Below are 16,729 nucleotides of genomic sequence, written 5' to 3' on the forward strand. Positions count from 1 at the left end.
TACCAGTGTCTTGAGATAATTGACCATTCAAGTGTCCATAACGTACAAATCCTTTGTTAGTTCATCATAGGTATAAAAATAAACGTATTTATATGCAACCCGCATGACCGTGTCACTCGGCGGGTTAACATAAATGACAGGCGATATAATGTTAACATTTACTGCAATCTACTATGGTTTTTATCATATCACTTGAAAGCGAAAAAGTAAAAATTATCTAAGTAACAAAGTTTATTGCGTTCCGGGGTGACCACAGCGAAGCGGGGCGGGTTAACATAAATGACAGGCGATATAATGTTAACATTAGTGCAATCTTCTATGGTTTTTATCATATCACTTGAAAGCGAAAAAGTAAAAATTATCTAAGTAACAACGTTTATTGCGTTCCGGGGTGACCGCAGCGAAGCGGGGTGAACGCTGCTAGTATTATATAATGTACTTTCCGTATAAGAGTTCCGAATAAACGTACTTCGCGTACTAACGGAAGAACTGTCTATAGGCGTCAGGATCTCACATACAGATGGACATATGCAACATACATATAAGTATGTAATATATGGAGGATTGTTAGATGTCAGACATCCTGCAACGGCATGATGTGACGTATCTAAGTGGCAAAAAGGACAGTGCATATGTAGGAAATGGCTAACGTATGCTGTGACTGATTTTTGTGGTAAACATAAGGATACCGAATATTTGTACAATATACCGCTGTCCGGATAGCGGATTTTTCCCAGTGTAGGTTGCTGGGAAATTATTTTTGCAGGTGGGTTCACAAAATCATGGTTACGCTACTGTACCCAACAGCTGTAGTTTTATAGAATGGTTGAGACATTCCAATTGAAGTAATAGGTGGAGTAGTGTTGGCAACATCGTTACACGTGATGGTGTTGACATCAAGTGTTTTCCACTTCTTGGATAGCAAATTGTTTGTGTCGAATAAAATATTTAAAACTATGTTCAATAGTTCCACATGTTAAGGCATATACTGCGATATATCATTATGCAATCACCAACTTGTTATGTTTCTTGTGATATTTGTGCCTCACATCAGAATTAAAAGAATTTCCTTGAAGTCAAACACCACTGAAGGCCTCAAAGCTGGGAAAAGAAAGGAACAACCAGTTTTGTCGCTACTGCCTATGCAACTTCCTTCTTCCAAAATTCTGAAGCCGCCAGTGTGCATAACCTCCATTCTTTTTTTCTCTCATCCTAGCTCGAAAGAACTAAACAGCAATTGTTGCCTCATTTTTTTTTATACACAATTGAAATACATGGGAAATTTTCGATAACCCCAAAAGTTGAAATAAAATGTTGTACCTACGACCATGGCATCTACCAGTATTAGAATTAAAGTGAACTTCAGATATGAATTTATAGATACTTGATAACGAAATAAATTTAAGGAAAGAAAAACTCATTAACAAGAAGGTGGTATGGTACGGTAGCAGGTAATTTTAATGTTTTGGCGGAACTACTGTATGTATGATACAATAATATATAATAATAGCACGAGGTTATGTTGGAAAAACAAGGTTGTGAAATCGAATGTTGTAATTATGTTAGGTAGATTGCCCATAAGGAGTTTATTAAATTAGTAAGCTGTGTCATATCTCACAGGTATGAGTCTGGTGTGTTACGTGTGTAAGCCTCCTTTGATTGGTAGCGATTATGCGAAGGATGTTGCCCTGCTGTTGGAAGCCAACTTAACACGCACTTTCCGAGGACAAAGACTTGGCACCTGCGATGAATTTGACACAGAAAGCCCACAGTACCAGCTAGCGTGTCCATTTGGAGATTTTGAATCTGTCTGCGTTACAATGAGAACAGGTAACATTTCGTAAATCAACTTTCATTACTACTTATTCACAATTTTCAAACATACGAAGATTAGGCATCCTAGCTACCTTAAAGGGTAAAACAAAAAATAAAAAAAAGTTGTCTCTACGAAAATCTAAGTATTCTAATAAATTTAGGATAAATTATTGATAGTAGATGGATTTATGGTATGAAATACATTGTAAAATAGAGAACACCCTTTAAGCAAAACATTTTACGGATAATATCTATGTTGTTAGGAAATAATGTACCGGTAACACAAACAGAACAACATCTAACAACTGAATAAATATGCAGATTGAATCAAGTCTTTTAACCCACCTTGTAACACACATCTATCTGAAGAGGGGCTTTCCTGTGTGAGTCTGGACAACACTTTTCTAAACACTGCTGTAGTTCAAACTTCCTTAATTTCTTCTATTACGTCTTTTACACTTCCAACAGATTCAGTGTGAGTGCTTCAGTTTAAATCATAAGGTACAGACGAGACAAGTAGAAGGCCAGAACTGGCGGCAAGTTGCCGGAAGTCAACAACTTAACACCTACTTTCCTCGTCTATAGAGGTACTTTCCATATTGGACGGGCAATTAGGTACTGACGGACAGAAAACTCAAACATGTTTGATTTTACTGGTGCGCAATCGGCAAGTAGCGCGTCACGTGACTACTGGCGGCCAGAACTGTCTTGTCAAAACATTTCACTTGCGACCAATGGACGGTTGTCGCAAGTAAAAATTGATTATTTGTCATGAAATCTTGTAATTAAACATGTCTATAGATTTCCTGAGAAGATGGAAGTTATCAAATGATGGAGTGATAAGATTATTACCTTTTTGGATATATTTCAAAACTACAAACTGTTATGGAATATGCGAAAGTTTAAACGTGAAAGTGCGCTGAAAAAGTTACGAGAAGACCTTTTACAACACATTGTTGGGTAATGATATTAATTTCTTGAGATCAAAAATTTAACCCATAAGATAACACTAACTGGTCGCCAGTAAAACTCCTTTACTTGCGGCAAGTACTTACCCAATGTATAGGCATACTTGCGGGAAACTAAGGGAGTGACCAGTACTTGCTACCAGTTCTGGCCGCCACTATTTGCCCTGTGTATAACCACCTATATTTTGTAACTTGATGATTATTAAATTGGTAAACTCCATGTTTGCAGTTGTTGAAGATCTTAAGTTTTTCGGTCGAGTGCCCTTGGACATGCGAACTTCCTTAGGTGCATACAAAAGACATAAATTTAAAAAAAGCGCCGGATTCCTCTGAAAATGCTAGTCATTTCCACCGACAAGGCATTCAAACGTTAATTTCTTTCTACTTGTTTCAATTACTGGAAATTCATATGAACTATCAGGAACCCACAAAGAAATTAAAATATCTAGTTTTTCTATGTTAGATAGGACTGTATTGATGTAATATGCAATATCATGTATGCTTACCAGACTAGAAACACTTTTATTTCGTGATGTTGATCACTGGAGCATTTATCACCTGCCTAAAATGGTACTTCTGTTTTTGTTGTATTTTGTGAGTCAGCATCAGTCTTCAGAAATTTGGGAGTTGAACTAGTTATTTTACGATTGCTAATGCCAGATGCAATTACATATCACTGAACTGCAGCTTGAAAATCAACGTTTAACACAACAAAGCACTGAACTTCTATTCTATTCTATAAATTCCTACAAAAGGTGTATTTATGTCACGGATATAAATCCATGTTGACAGCCAATGTTTTGAAGTCGTATTAAAGTCAATTGTAGAAAAAGTTTCAATAGTCACAGCACAAACTACAACGGAGGTGGTACAAACATAAATTAGACATTAGATGTATCAAATTGTTGTGTTTAAACACCTGAATTGTTACGTAAAGGAACTTGAGACTGACGCCAAATCGTTTTACTTAAAAAGCATACTGACAAAATTTTGCGTGTGGCCTCCTATTCAACTTTCTATTAGAACTCCAAATGCGACGAAACTTTATACCACAAAATTAATTCAAACGTAATAATACAAAAACTATTACTACAGATCAGTGGTAACAAATAACAAGCATCAAGATAGGTATTAGGTTCCACCAATGTATACACACATGTACTATTTTACCTGAATAACATTCTTAAAGCTAATTCACACAAAGGTGCCCTACCTTTGTCGTGCCGTGGATCACGAAGTTTCTTTTCAAACTGTGGCATTGGCAATTCATTGGGTGCTCTTTTTTAATTCTCACACGATTTGTCGTGCCTGTGCTGTTCCTCTGCTATGTCCCGACAGTGCTATCTTGAAGAGAAACCCACTGATCACTATAATCACACCAGTACAATCAATCCTCTTTGGAGAAACCACCCTGGTCACGGCCGCGATGCTTCGGCTTTACTCGGAGTACTTGAAGCGACCCAGAACCAGTTAGAAGTCTTAATTCTTGTAATCCATCTTCAGAAATGGTTTAGAAAGCAGTAGCAGCACAGCATGGGAACGGCATGTGTCAATGTTTGCAGCTATGACATAGATGGAGCATGGCAAGGGAAACTGCATGGACAAAGCACCGCATATGTGAATAAACCTTTCATGGTGTATCTTATCTTTCTAATTAAAACGAAGCAAGTTATGTTTTTCTGTTACACAGAAAGAGAACTATACTAGTCTATATGTTCGTTTAAATGTTCCACTTTTATTCACAGATTTCTGGACGGCAAGAGGGTGTCACAAGTTGAAAGATGATAGCGACATGTACTGTGATGAGCAAAATGGCGTTTTTCGTTGCGAGTGTGACGCTATGTTGTGTAATACAGGGAGTTCCGCTCGCTTACCATTGGTTAAAGAATATATTCTGCTGCTACTTCTTATTCCCTCATTGTTGTAAAATGACCAATAAAAGGGAGGGAATAAGAAATATTTCAACAGGCATCACTCTAACAATTAATAAAGGCAGAACTGTGTCAATAAAATCATTTAAATTATTATTATTAATGTCTTTTATTTTATAAAAGAACTTTATTCTATCACATGACTTAAAAGCTTACCGAAAGACTTTCATTTTACAAGCAGTATGTGCATCACGGTTAGGAATATGTATAGGGTTGCCAACTCTAAGCAATAAAATTACCGGCACCCGGTCATAATCCTCGAAACAGATAAAGAATAATTGTATTTTAAACCTTGAAATTACGTATATAGTTGAGCTCAACAAAAATACTGGGCAGTTGGCAACCCTAAATGTGTACGTCATTGTTAGGAGTTGTGTGTTACGTGCGTTTTGTCGCCTTCATCAACCTACGTTCTGCAGCTATACATCTGATGAATACAGAGGTGAGATAGATAACAGTGTATTAGCTTTATTCCCAGGATGTGCACGATATCTATCCAGATCTCTGGTTGTGGCCATTGAAAAGTTACTGTGTTTGTAAAGGAAATAACAACGGAATGGAATTAATAATTAACCAATAAACACACTATACATAGACATTACTCATTAGCAGCAAATGAAATGCTACATCCAGGATTAATTGCTGAATAGAAATGTAGAGTGCATTGCGTAACAAATTGACAACTTCCCTGTTGAACGATCATTCCTTAGAACTTCGAGTAATATAAAAATCAAGATACGGGTAATCCTCAGATAAAGTTATTTTATAACACCAACGAACGACGCATGCTACTTACACCATATATACACACTTCCTTTGCGTAATTCTTCAACATTTACTTATTTGCCTTTAATATTTTAACCAACCATTTACTACTTAAATTTCAATAACTAATTATGATTAACGGAGTGGTTAATAGTAACAACGACTACATAGCAAGATTCCAGGAATGGCAGTTACATTATTCTATATACGACTCAGGATTAATATCAAATCCACTATATAACATGGGTAGCTTGAAATCATAGGATGCAGGCCTTTAGCTGTAAGGTAGGAAAGGTGTTCACATAGTAAATATTATATAGTAGGGAAAATTCGTACTGTGCACAATATCAAAATATTGGTGTTGCCACTTAGGGACTTAAACCGGATTACTATGGTTTTCTCACGTGATTTAAACACGTAATTTCATTCGATTACACGAAGTTGAAAGAAATCTGATTGCCTCATTTTTATAATAGACATTTTTTACGTATATTTATTTAAGGGAGACAATAATTAAAGCAAGTGAATGATGATGGAATAATTGGTGGAATAATAATGTGGGAAGAAACGGGAGTACCCCGAGAAAAACTCATGGACACGATGTTGTCCACCACAAACTTACTTGGCTGGGGATCTAACCAAAGATCCCATGCACCAGAGGTAAACACTTTACAACAGCCACCGTGACCCTCATGTACTGTTTCACAACATTCATCATTTTAGGCGAAAATTACTTTTTTCCTTTTCATTCTCTCCGGATTCGTTTTGTACACTCATGTCCAAAATTATTCTCGCATGTCTATAAATATGTTGTTGTAGGAATACAATTTGATAACGAATTCGCCCGGTATTTCTTATAATGTTAGTATGTGTGTAATCGGAAAAGACATGTATGTGGCAAATTTCATGTCAAAAGAGCAGTAAATAAGAACAATAACACGAAAATAAAAATTTATTGTCTATTTAGTATCTTTTTATTTTACTCATTATAATTTTCGTATTTATATTTTTTTTCCTATGAAATATACATTTTCTGATTATGCACATAGTATCAGTATTAAAAGTACCCTGCACAATCATTATCAAATTATATTCTTACAAGAAAGCAGTTGTAGATATGCGACAATAATTTTGGACATGAGTGTACATACAACTGCATTCACAATATCCTACGTATTGTTACTCATCGAAGGATGTTTGTCTACTAACATACTATTACCTCTGCAACCACAGTGAGTTCTTATATTCTTAGTTATACTTTTTATCATCTTCGATAGTTCTTTCAATTTGTCCTTTGTCATCTTCCAATTCATGCGTATGTAATGCAATGTTTCTAGGTGTTAAGTCCTTCCCCTTTTCCCCGACATACACACTTCAACAAAATATTATGGAAAAATAAAACATTAACCGTACTAAGATGCAAAAAATGTGCGTATCTTCAAACGTTATGAGCATGTTTGGGAAGTTGAACCCTTTTCTTCATAAATTCCATGTACGGCGCTGGATTACAGAAATTAAAAACAAAAGCGTTAATACAAGATAACGTTTCTGACTTAGATATGAAATTTGACTTATTGTTGAAATAGTTTCCGAACTTCTTTTTCGAAGTTGGAATCATACAACTTACCGCAACCAAAGGAGTCGACGTATAGGACCGAATCCTTATTTGGAATGGACTGAAAGGAATCGATTTCGGAAAGAGAACCCAATTGTTCATTACTATGCAAACAATCCATTATGCAAGGATACTTTGAAAGAACAGTGGCTTCTCATTAAATACTTTGTATAAAATTTTCAATTCAATGTTTTATTTCAATGTGAGGGGAATATAAAATTTTAATTTATTGTAATTTCAATGTGAGGGAAATATTGTAAAAAATACTGAAAGATAAAGTACTACGTACGGTTAGTTACTCCTCACGGTATGAGTATAAATGCAGAAAACTGACTATGTCGTTATAGGGCATCGTCAGTGGTTAACCCATCGACTCTTCCCATGTATCGCTAACACCTTTACTGTTATTCTCAAATATCTCTCGAACATGCTGTATTACAAGAAACACAATAGTGCAAATTATCGAAGATAAAATCAAGTTTTATTAAAACAATTTTCTTTTCCATTAACAGATTTCATCATTTTATTTACACAAATTACCTGATCGACTTTACTAGGAAAAAATTCATCCAAGCGTATTGGATTCATACTTAATTCGCACCAGCACATATATTCACATTAAATATATATATCTATATAATCCATAAATATATATATAAATTATACGTTTATATATTTCTATATATATATAACAGAGTATCACAAAACAATCGGTAGAACTACTTCTTAAGAAGTAGACTAATATCTCTCCTATGCAAAAAGTACATGCCACAAAACGGGTAGAAAAATAGGCCAGTCTGTGTATTAATAAAATGTTCGGACTCGAATGCACGTCATTCATGAAGAGCAACAACTAACATCACAGACGTCGCGCTCACAAAGTGGTTTCTTCCATCTGCCCTCCCCTATTTAACATTCGTATATATGCACTATATATAACGTTACAATAAAGTTTTTTTAAAGATTAAAAACTTAATTTCGATTAAAAAAAAATATCTTCGATGAAAAGGTGACTGGATACTTGGCACATCTTTTTTGACGACCTTTTCGAACATACTTGTGGACGTCCCTCGTTTATTCCTCGGCCTGGCTGTCCTCCGCTACCGTTCTGCTCATCATGACTTCTAATTGAAGATCATACTGTTGGTCCCAACCCAAATAGCAGTCGGACATCAGGAACAAAGTAAAAATATAGCGTCCTGCAAACAGAAGTGACATATTAGCCTACGTATAACTGCAACATTAAAATAAGATCTACTTATAAGCAGAGTCAAAGCATGTATTGAAGCACAGGGCAAGCAGTCTGTTCATAAGATGATTTTTTTATGGCTTCAAATGGAGAAACATTATATATACGTATGAGATGTGATCAAAGAATACGGTGAATAATTTTATTAGAAACAAGAAATAAGTTTACATGGAATTTGATTTGATCTCCTTCAAAATATTGTCCTTGGTTAGCAATGCACTTATTCCAACGTTGAATCCATGATTGGATGCATTTCTGGAAGGATTCTTTTGGAAGAGCGTTCAGCTGCTCTGTCGTGGCCTTCACAATGTCAGGAGTGGTGTCAAAACGTTTTCCTTTAAGCACTGTTTTAATTTTTGGAAAGAGCCAAAAGTCGCATGGTTCTAAATCTGGTGGGTAAGGCGGGTGTGGACAGACAGGAATGCTTTTTCCGGCCAAAAACGCGCAGATCAAAAGCAAAGTGTGGCACAATGCATTTTCATGGTAAAGAAGGAAGCCATTTGCCCATTTAATTGGCGGTTAAAATGCTTTACACGGACCCATACAAGATGTTTAATTATTCTCGCAGCTCTCGAATACTATCCGCCTGTTTGAACAAATCATTTATACTACGTTTTGCACATGTTTTCATCTGTTTTTGACGTCGAAGAACGTCTCGATTGTTGCTGGTTTTCAATCGACTCCGTGCCGCTTTGGAATCGCTCATACCAGTTGTAAACAGTCTTCAATGCCATCCCTTTATAACGATACACTGATTTTGACATTTCGTGCAGCTTAGAACAAAACTTAATGTTGGCGCGCAACAGAGACTCTTAACACGTCCTCACTCTTCTGCCTCTGGAAGCCAACTAACATGTCACAACTCGTTCAAACTCGACAGTGACTGTACCAAAGGTTTAGGCTACCGGGATTACTAGTTGAAATGGATACAACATCGATAGATGGCACTGTGCAACTACATTCAGCGTACTTTTTGATCATACCTTGTAAGTACATTAAATAATAACACATCCTCACTCTTCTGCCTCTGGAAGCCAACTAACATGTCACAATTCGTTCAAACTCGACACTGACTGTACCAAAGGTTCAGGCTACGGGGCTTATTAGTTAAAATGGATACAACATCGATACATGGAATTTGCAACCACATTCACCATACTTTTTGATCATATCTTGTATATATACACCCAATGAAATAAGTTTTGTTTTACAGCTGTGGAACCACGACAGACTTCCAAACTTTGCGAATTCAATATTGAAACAGATCTATAATTCCTGGCTGCACTAGAGGGATAGTGACAAACGAAAGTAGGAAAGTTCGACCACTTCCGGTCTTACTAGGGATGATTCCATTCCGGGACCAAGTACCTGCGGAAAACCTATATATCTGCTTAAAGCTCTTGCCAAAAGAAGTACGAAACCGTTTTCAAATCACGGGCAAACTCACACTTGATCCTATAAAGGGTCAGTTTTTTGGTGTTTGTGACCCTATGTATTGCATATTCGACGGAAGTAAAAATGAATGTTACGATGCATCACGCGTAAACGCCTGAGCCCATCATGTGCCTTTTTGGCTCATTGCTAGAACGTAACCCGGCTAAGAGTTTGCTAATATCGCTTTGCACCCAGACATACCTATTTGGTCAGTGTTGCCAACTAATTGTAAATACAATATGGCAGATGATTTCTGTACCACTGCATACATATCCATGAAACGTGGCATAAACATCATTCGTCACTAGAAAAATATACTCTTGACCCCCCCCCCCCCCAAGAGTTTGAGGAATACATATACTTTAATCGATTGTCTACTAATATATTACTACAAAACGTGAAAGTTTTATGTCGGTGGTGCTCCTGCCTCCCTCAAACGAAGTTTGAAATGACGCCCCTGATCCGGTAATGCAGCAAAAACTGTGACGACGATTAATTACAAATATCCAATTAAAAGAAAACAAGACAGAGGCACACGTTAACTTGCTTTGTTATGAATATCTGAGCTACAGCTTCTATCAGAATACATTAAGATGGTGAAATTCAGACGGCACCCATCATCGTCATATGCCCATGTCGTGAGCAGAATTCAACCCCTGACATGCATATCTTGCGACCAACAGCCTAATACCTTCCTAGCCATTCGATTAGGTTTGAAATCTTATTCAGAGCATGAGTGTTTTATATATACTGTAAGTGATAAAAAAATATCCAGACACGAAGTTAGGACGGCCTTCCACCGGAAGTACTGGTAATCAATACGGTCTGGAGGCACTCTTGAACTTGACGATAGACTCCATTCTCGCTGACATATTGACAATGAGGGGCAAAAGCTATCTTGGAAAATAGTGATCCATTCTTCGCGCAAAGCCGAGATGGTAAGAGCAGTGGATGTGGGTCGGCATCATGAGGCACAAAGTCGGCGTTCCAAAACATTCCAGATATTCAATGGGATTCAAATCCGGATTTTGCGCAGGCCAGGCCACAAGTGGGACATTGTTGGCTTCAAGCCACTTTCCCACACATGAAGGTCTAGCTTCTTCCAGGAAAAACATGCCCACATTTTAACTTTAGCCTATCTCCACCGAATTTCACAGTTGGCACTATACAGCTAGTTGTCATTCAACAGACATTCGCCCCTCTCCCCCCCCCACACACACTCGGCCATCGAATCGCCCATTACATTATGAGATTCGTCAATCCACATCACAGATTGCTACTGTTCTATTGACTAGTTACGCCGCTCCTTACACAGAGTTTCACAACAATATATACAAAGACTCTAAAATGTGTCTGATCGCTCATAGGCTCTTAGTAGTTAATTGCCATTCAAATACAAAATAAAAACAAAATCTTATAGCCCCCCCTTTGGCAAATTCCATTGACGATATGCGATATAAACATTTTTTTTTTTTGGTAATAACTTGCCCACAAATGATTTATGTTAAGTCACACGTTCCAGTTCACAACAGCAACTAAGTTCATAGATTCTATGAAAATTCAATTATTTTGATGAGAATAACTTTCTGGAATGAAATCAATTTACCAGTGTAAGAGGAGGAGGACTTATTTAAATTAATTTAATCATACAGTATGAAGCTCCACTTACCTGGTTTAGGAGGAGTGTAAAAGGTTAGGTGATGCAAGCTCCTTCCATAGACACCGTTCACCCTTTTCAGAGCGAGCAGCTCTCCATTCTCGATGTGGCCCAACACCACGAACCATCCCTCATCCTTTCCTCTTGGAAATTTCGGGCAGTGGGCTTTCAGGTCTCTTGGGGCTCTGTTTCTTCGATGCAGCTGAATCATAAGCGTATACTCAGTGTCTGGATGGACGGATAACCACAAATGCTTCGGTGGGGGCAAAGGGAAGCGACGCTCTTCTTCCGCTGCAGCGTCTTTCCACCAGCCACGTATGCCACACGTCACGTTTATTATTGGCATATCACAAAGAACTTGGTACACCTAAAGTAATACATCACATGAATATAGATTTTAAAACAAGAAATCAAGTCTTCAAAGTAAGCATACATTACAGATTTGTTTTTAATGTAAACGCAATAAAATGTTAACATAATAATAATAATAATAATAATAATAATAATAATAATAATAGTAATAATAACTCTTTAAGCAGTTTATTGGCAATAATAGCTTGACAGCCACCAATGCGCCAAGAATAATACAAATTACAGTGAATACATTGTATCTTAATTATCAAACAAGCAGTTTATACATAAAAACATAGAAATTAAACATGCTAAATACATCATAATAAATGAATACAAAAATAAAAAACGAACATGTAGTATTTGCAATTATATGCATGAACATAAAAATAAATGTATATATATTAAACGACAGACATTAATAATAATAATAATAATAATAATAACTAGCTGAATCTTCGCTCTCTAAAAAACGCATCATTCACATATGGGCATGAATCTCCTTACCATTCCTAACAACATCTGTGCATGTCCCTTTACAACACAAGTGAAAGACGTCTTGATAAAAATTGGCAAGGGGTATCATAAAAGGGAGATATTTTCGATTATTTTTTCAATATCTCGCACTGTTTGCAAGATTTTTTGAGCCTACTTCCGGTTCAAGTTTCTAATTCATGTATAAATTAGTGTTTTCTTTCTTGTTGCATGCCGTATGTAATAAGCAAATACAGTACACACAAAATTAATTATAATGTCAGTGATATATGGTGTTCATTTGGCAAAACGCTTCAAAACAACAAAGATTCATCTTAGACTGGAGAAATGGTTACCCCTCGTTTTTCATTACCATTTGGCCATGAAACAAACGCCGGAAATATACAACCCCTGTATACAAATATGTGGTGTTGGAATGTATAACTACTAGGATATGATGCTTTACCTTTTAAAATTTCAATACTTGCAGTGTACACCTAAAAATATAATTATGAAATGACGACCATTTTTTAAATATTCAATTAGAACTGAACAATCTACACAAAATTTGGAATCGATCAGTGAAAAAAACGGTATCATTCTACAGCTAGTGGTTTCCGAGGTGTCATTGCCAAAAGAATTGACCACAAACATATAAACTTTCCTTGACCATAACATATAAACCTAACATTTTAATATATAGGTACTATATAGGGTATTTTACATTCGTAGGGCTGAAAACGAATGTTTTGGATGCTTTTTCTTAACACCAGTCTTGTCATTATTAGTTCTATATACATACCGTAAACTAATCAATATAGTCAATATTATATATACACCCGACATTACACAGGAGATCTTGTGCAATTGCACATGCTTTGTATTTGAATAACTTACCTGTTCTATCTGCGGCTCCGTCAACTCTGACCGCAAGATGTTGGCCAGCGCTGTGTAGTTTCTGAAGCACATCTGCTGAAGCTGAGGCAACGTGGTTACATACGAGCCACTGCCTGGTTTCCTTCCTTTCACAAATGCCGCAGGTTTCGTAAATAAGTAGAGATGCTGACGCTCGATATACGGGAGAGTGAGGAACGGAGACTCCTGCATCCATGCTGCCTGAATCACCATCTGCATCAAACACTGGATCTGAAGGGTTGTGGCCAGCCAACCTCTTTCCGCGCATACATCAATCATTCCCTGAAACACAAACAGCAACATTTGCATTGGATTTTGTTTTTAGAAGGTATTGGAAGCAAAAGAATTCCAATTTTTACTTTTTTGCAAGTAACTATACAACAAAAGATACGAGAGATGATTTGAAACTTCTAAGAACAGACGTCGCTGAAAAATATAGGGCTAATAACTTAATACTTGCTCCGTCGTACGTAGTGGACACCCAAAGACAGCTGTAATCAACATTAATTCTGCTGCTACGAAGAATACCTTATAAGAAATCAGTCGAATAACTATTCACAAGGTTAATGAAAGCAGATGCATTAGTATAGAAGACAATGAAATAACTCTTGACAAGGTTAATCATAGTACATGCATTAGTACACACATTCATGAGATTCTGCACCATCACTTGGGAGTCAGCAAGAGTTTAGTTCGCTCAGTAAACCGCCTGTTGAGACCGGAGCAGATGAAACTGTACGCAGCCAAAATTTACTATCAAAATTCAACACCAGATAGCTCGTTACGAGACTAATTCTGACAACGAATAATAAGTAACAAAACATGAATCTGAAACTTTAATATGGAAATCATTAGATTTAAAAACTACAGGAAGTGTTTTATACAGGCTTCTTAGAAATAATGTGCATATGTCGAATAAACTTACAATATCACTGCTTTGAAATATCATAAAAGCAACTTAACCTAATACAGTGGGTTAATCTCACAAACAAGACCAATTCCGCACTAATATTTTATTACCTCTTCCAATTGATATCCAACTTTTCACATCTTAAGAAGTATATAACGCCACATTATCCAAATTCCAACAAATTCCAAGATCTGTGCTGCAATCTACACAATTCATGTGTTCACTGATATAGTAAAAATTAAATGAAATATTTCGGTTTAACGTCCTACGATTACGCCCTTCAGGCTAAGGGAGATGAGTGAACGATGACCGAAGAATTGATGGAATGAAAATGCAGGAGGCCCAGAGAAAATTAATTTTGTTTACCATAAACTTAATTGGTCGGAGATTCCACACACCCGAGGTAAGCTCTCTACAACTGTACCACCGTGTCCCCATCATGAAGATAGTAATAATACTAACAAGCTGACATAATTCGATCATTCTATAAGCATACATTTTGATAATATTTGCCTTTAGCCAAATAGTATTACAAGAACGTAATCACACTTTTTCGCTCCAATAAAAAGTAACAGTCAGTTTACATAGAGCTTCAGAAAAAAGAAACGACTTCCCCTTATAAGATGTTCTTTGTTGATTTCGAGTTCAAAGACGGTTTCTGGCACTGATGATATACGAGAAACCGATTTACAGTTTAACGCAGGATTCGAACACTTGGGAGTTCTCACCGAAACTTGAACCTGGGTCTTCCGCATCAAAAATGAGTGTGTTAATTATTTAAGAACGTTCTGTTTCTTCTGTTGGTAAGATAATGATTATGGTATTCTAGGACTGTGATGGTAAAATCGTGGCGATTACCTACTAAATGGAACCACAAGCATGCTCACCACTATTACTCAACCTTTTATCCGGTCTACTGCGACAAGTGCTTATCAAACAGCCACAACGGAAGCTCCATAACAGCCATTTCTTTCAGTTGTCTTCCTACATACTTCTTAATCGCTTTTATTGTATTTCCTTTCCTCTCCATTCTGGTAATATTTTAACCTATTTAACTTACGTTTTCCCTGAACTTCCTTCTTTCTTCTTACTGTTCCTCCTAGAATTTCCATATTTTGGTTTTCTCTACTCTATGATTTTTTGTTTGTTTATTTGTAATTTTGTTTCTTGAAGTTTTCTGCCAATAAACTATGACTACCATCCGCTCCCCCACTAAGGATAACTTTTGCTGTCCCTGAGCTGTCTTTCCCATACTCTGTCAGTAGTTGTGAATCATATATATATATATATATATATATATATATATATATATATATATATATCACACTCTCTCACATAATCACCGTAAGAGACGTGTGCACATAATCCTTCATGTCAAACTGATCAATTATTTTAGCACATAACTTCATTAACTATAGTAAATCAGCAATTACATATCAGAATATCATTGACAAGAAAAAAGACACAATACAAGTAATCTACTTACATTTCAGTCACTGGTTTCATCGAATAGAAATTGCGGCCGACGAGGACCCTCCTTAGCGAATCTTGTAATTGCTTGTTCTTTAGACACATTCTTGTTTTCAAGCACACGTTTTCGATGGGCGCTTAATATACACAGTCCATTGAGTCTTTCCTTCTCCATTCTTGAGCGTAACTTAGTTTTTACTCTCATAAAAGTACTAAATGAACGTTTTACTGTGCAAGTAGTCGCTGAAAGCGGAAAAAGTTTCTGTTATATTCCCACCAGGGACAACCGAGGCTTCGGCAACTGTGTATAGTTGGTGAAAGCAGTTGATGGCATCTCAGCAATGATTTTCAAACATGTCTAAAATAACTTTAATGTATTCTTGTACCTTGCAAATATCTATTGTCTCTCCCTGTAGAGCATTTGTAGTTGGCTCTAAAATAGCACTGTATTTGGCCATGATGTGCAAATATTATAAATGTACCAGATGACGTTGAAGAATGTAAGTATTGTGCACGTTGTCGCGCGCTTCTGTTTCCACCAGAGGAGAGCTGTTTTAGGCAGTTCACTATTTCTGCAAAGTTTTCTGAAACTATTCTGATGTTTTTCTTTTTCGCAGACCACCATGTTTCACAGAAGAGAGGCACATTAGGAACAAGATTTCTTCTAACAGAGCTTTCACGAAAAAAATTGATTTTGCATAGTTGCAACTGAATTTCGAATGTGTTGAACTTCATTAGTCATTAATAACCAAATTTAATCTATGGCTAGCACAGTGAAGAAATAACGCCTTAGCATATTGCTCTTGTGTTATTTCATTCACACCACCTTCCCAATGGTAGATCTAGCCCGGGGCCGGGGGCCCTAGGCCCCCTAGCTTTTTGAGTGACAAAAATTTTTGAAACTATTATTTATATATATTTTGAAAGTTCATAGTAAACTCATCATATATCTATCATAGTCTGCTGTCTGGCTGTCCTCCCAGTTTTCACATTCTAGATCCGCCACTGCACCTTCATCTCCTGCCATTGTGGCGCACCCGTCATAACCTGTTGCTGTCCACATAATTTCGACATATCAAAGTCACATTTTGACAAAAAGGGTTAAACTTCAGTTGCAATTGCCTTTGCATTAAGTTCCTGTAAAACCACAAAACCAAGGTATTCTTCTATTTTGG

The 16,729-nt window shown here is 36.7% G+C and overlaps 2 protein-coding genes across 5 annotated transcripts in view; one reads left to right on the forward strand and one right to left on the reverse strand.

Annotated features, from left to right (window-relative positions):
• Nucleotides 1-16,729, forward strand: part of LOC145664952 (uncharacterized) — a 66,668-nt gene that overhangs the window by 25,621 nt on the left and 24,318 nt on the right. Inside the window, exons 2-3 of one of the 4 annotated variants that reach the window (XM_081732089.1) lie at nucleotides 1,621-1,830; nucleotides 4,529-4,809. In XM_081732089.1, the coding sequence (XP_081588215.1) occupies nucleotides 1,621-1,830; nucleotides 4,529-4,710 (392 nt within the window). In that variant the 3' untranslated portion in view covers nucleotides 4,711-4,809. Of the gene's footprint in view, nucleotides 1-1,620; nucleotides 1,831-4,528; nucleotides 4,815-16,729 lie in introns of those variants that run through there. The other 3 variants (XM_081732099.1, XM_081732108.1, XM_081732117.1) reach the window with 3 other exon arrangements.
• The window catches only part of obe (activating signal cointegrator 1 complex subunit obelus), a 230,274-nt gene continuing 221,098 nt past the window's right edge, over nucleotides 7,554-16,729 (reverse strand). Inside the window, exons 31-33 of the mRNA XM_081732076.1 lie at nucleotides 13,157-13,456; nucleotides 11,447-11,801; nucleotides 7,554-8,293 (exon numbers count right to left, since the gene is read on the reverse strand). Coding sequence (XP_081588202.1) covers nucleotides 8,169-8,293; nucleotides 11,447-11,801; nucleotides 13,157-13,456 — 780 coding nt within the window. The 3' untranslated portion in view covers nucleotides 7,554-8,168. The remainder of the gene's footprint in view (nucleotides 8,294-11,446; nucleotides 11,802-13,156; nucleotides 13,457-16,729) is intronic.

Source organism: Thermobia domestica, chromosome 1 (assembly GCF_964235325.1).
Source record: "Thermobia domestica chromosome 1, izTheDome1.hap1.1, whole genome shotgun sequence".
Classification (NCBI taxonomy): domain Eukaryota; kingdom Metazoa; phylum Arthropoda; class Insecta; order Zygentoma; family Lepismatidae; genus Thermobia; species Thermobia domestica.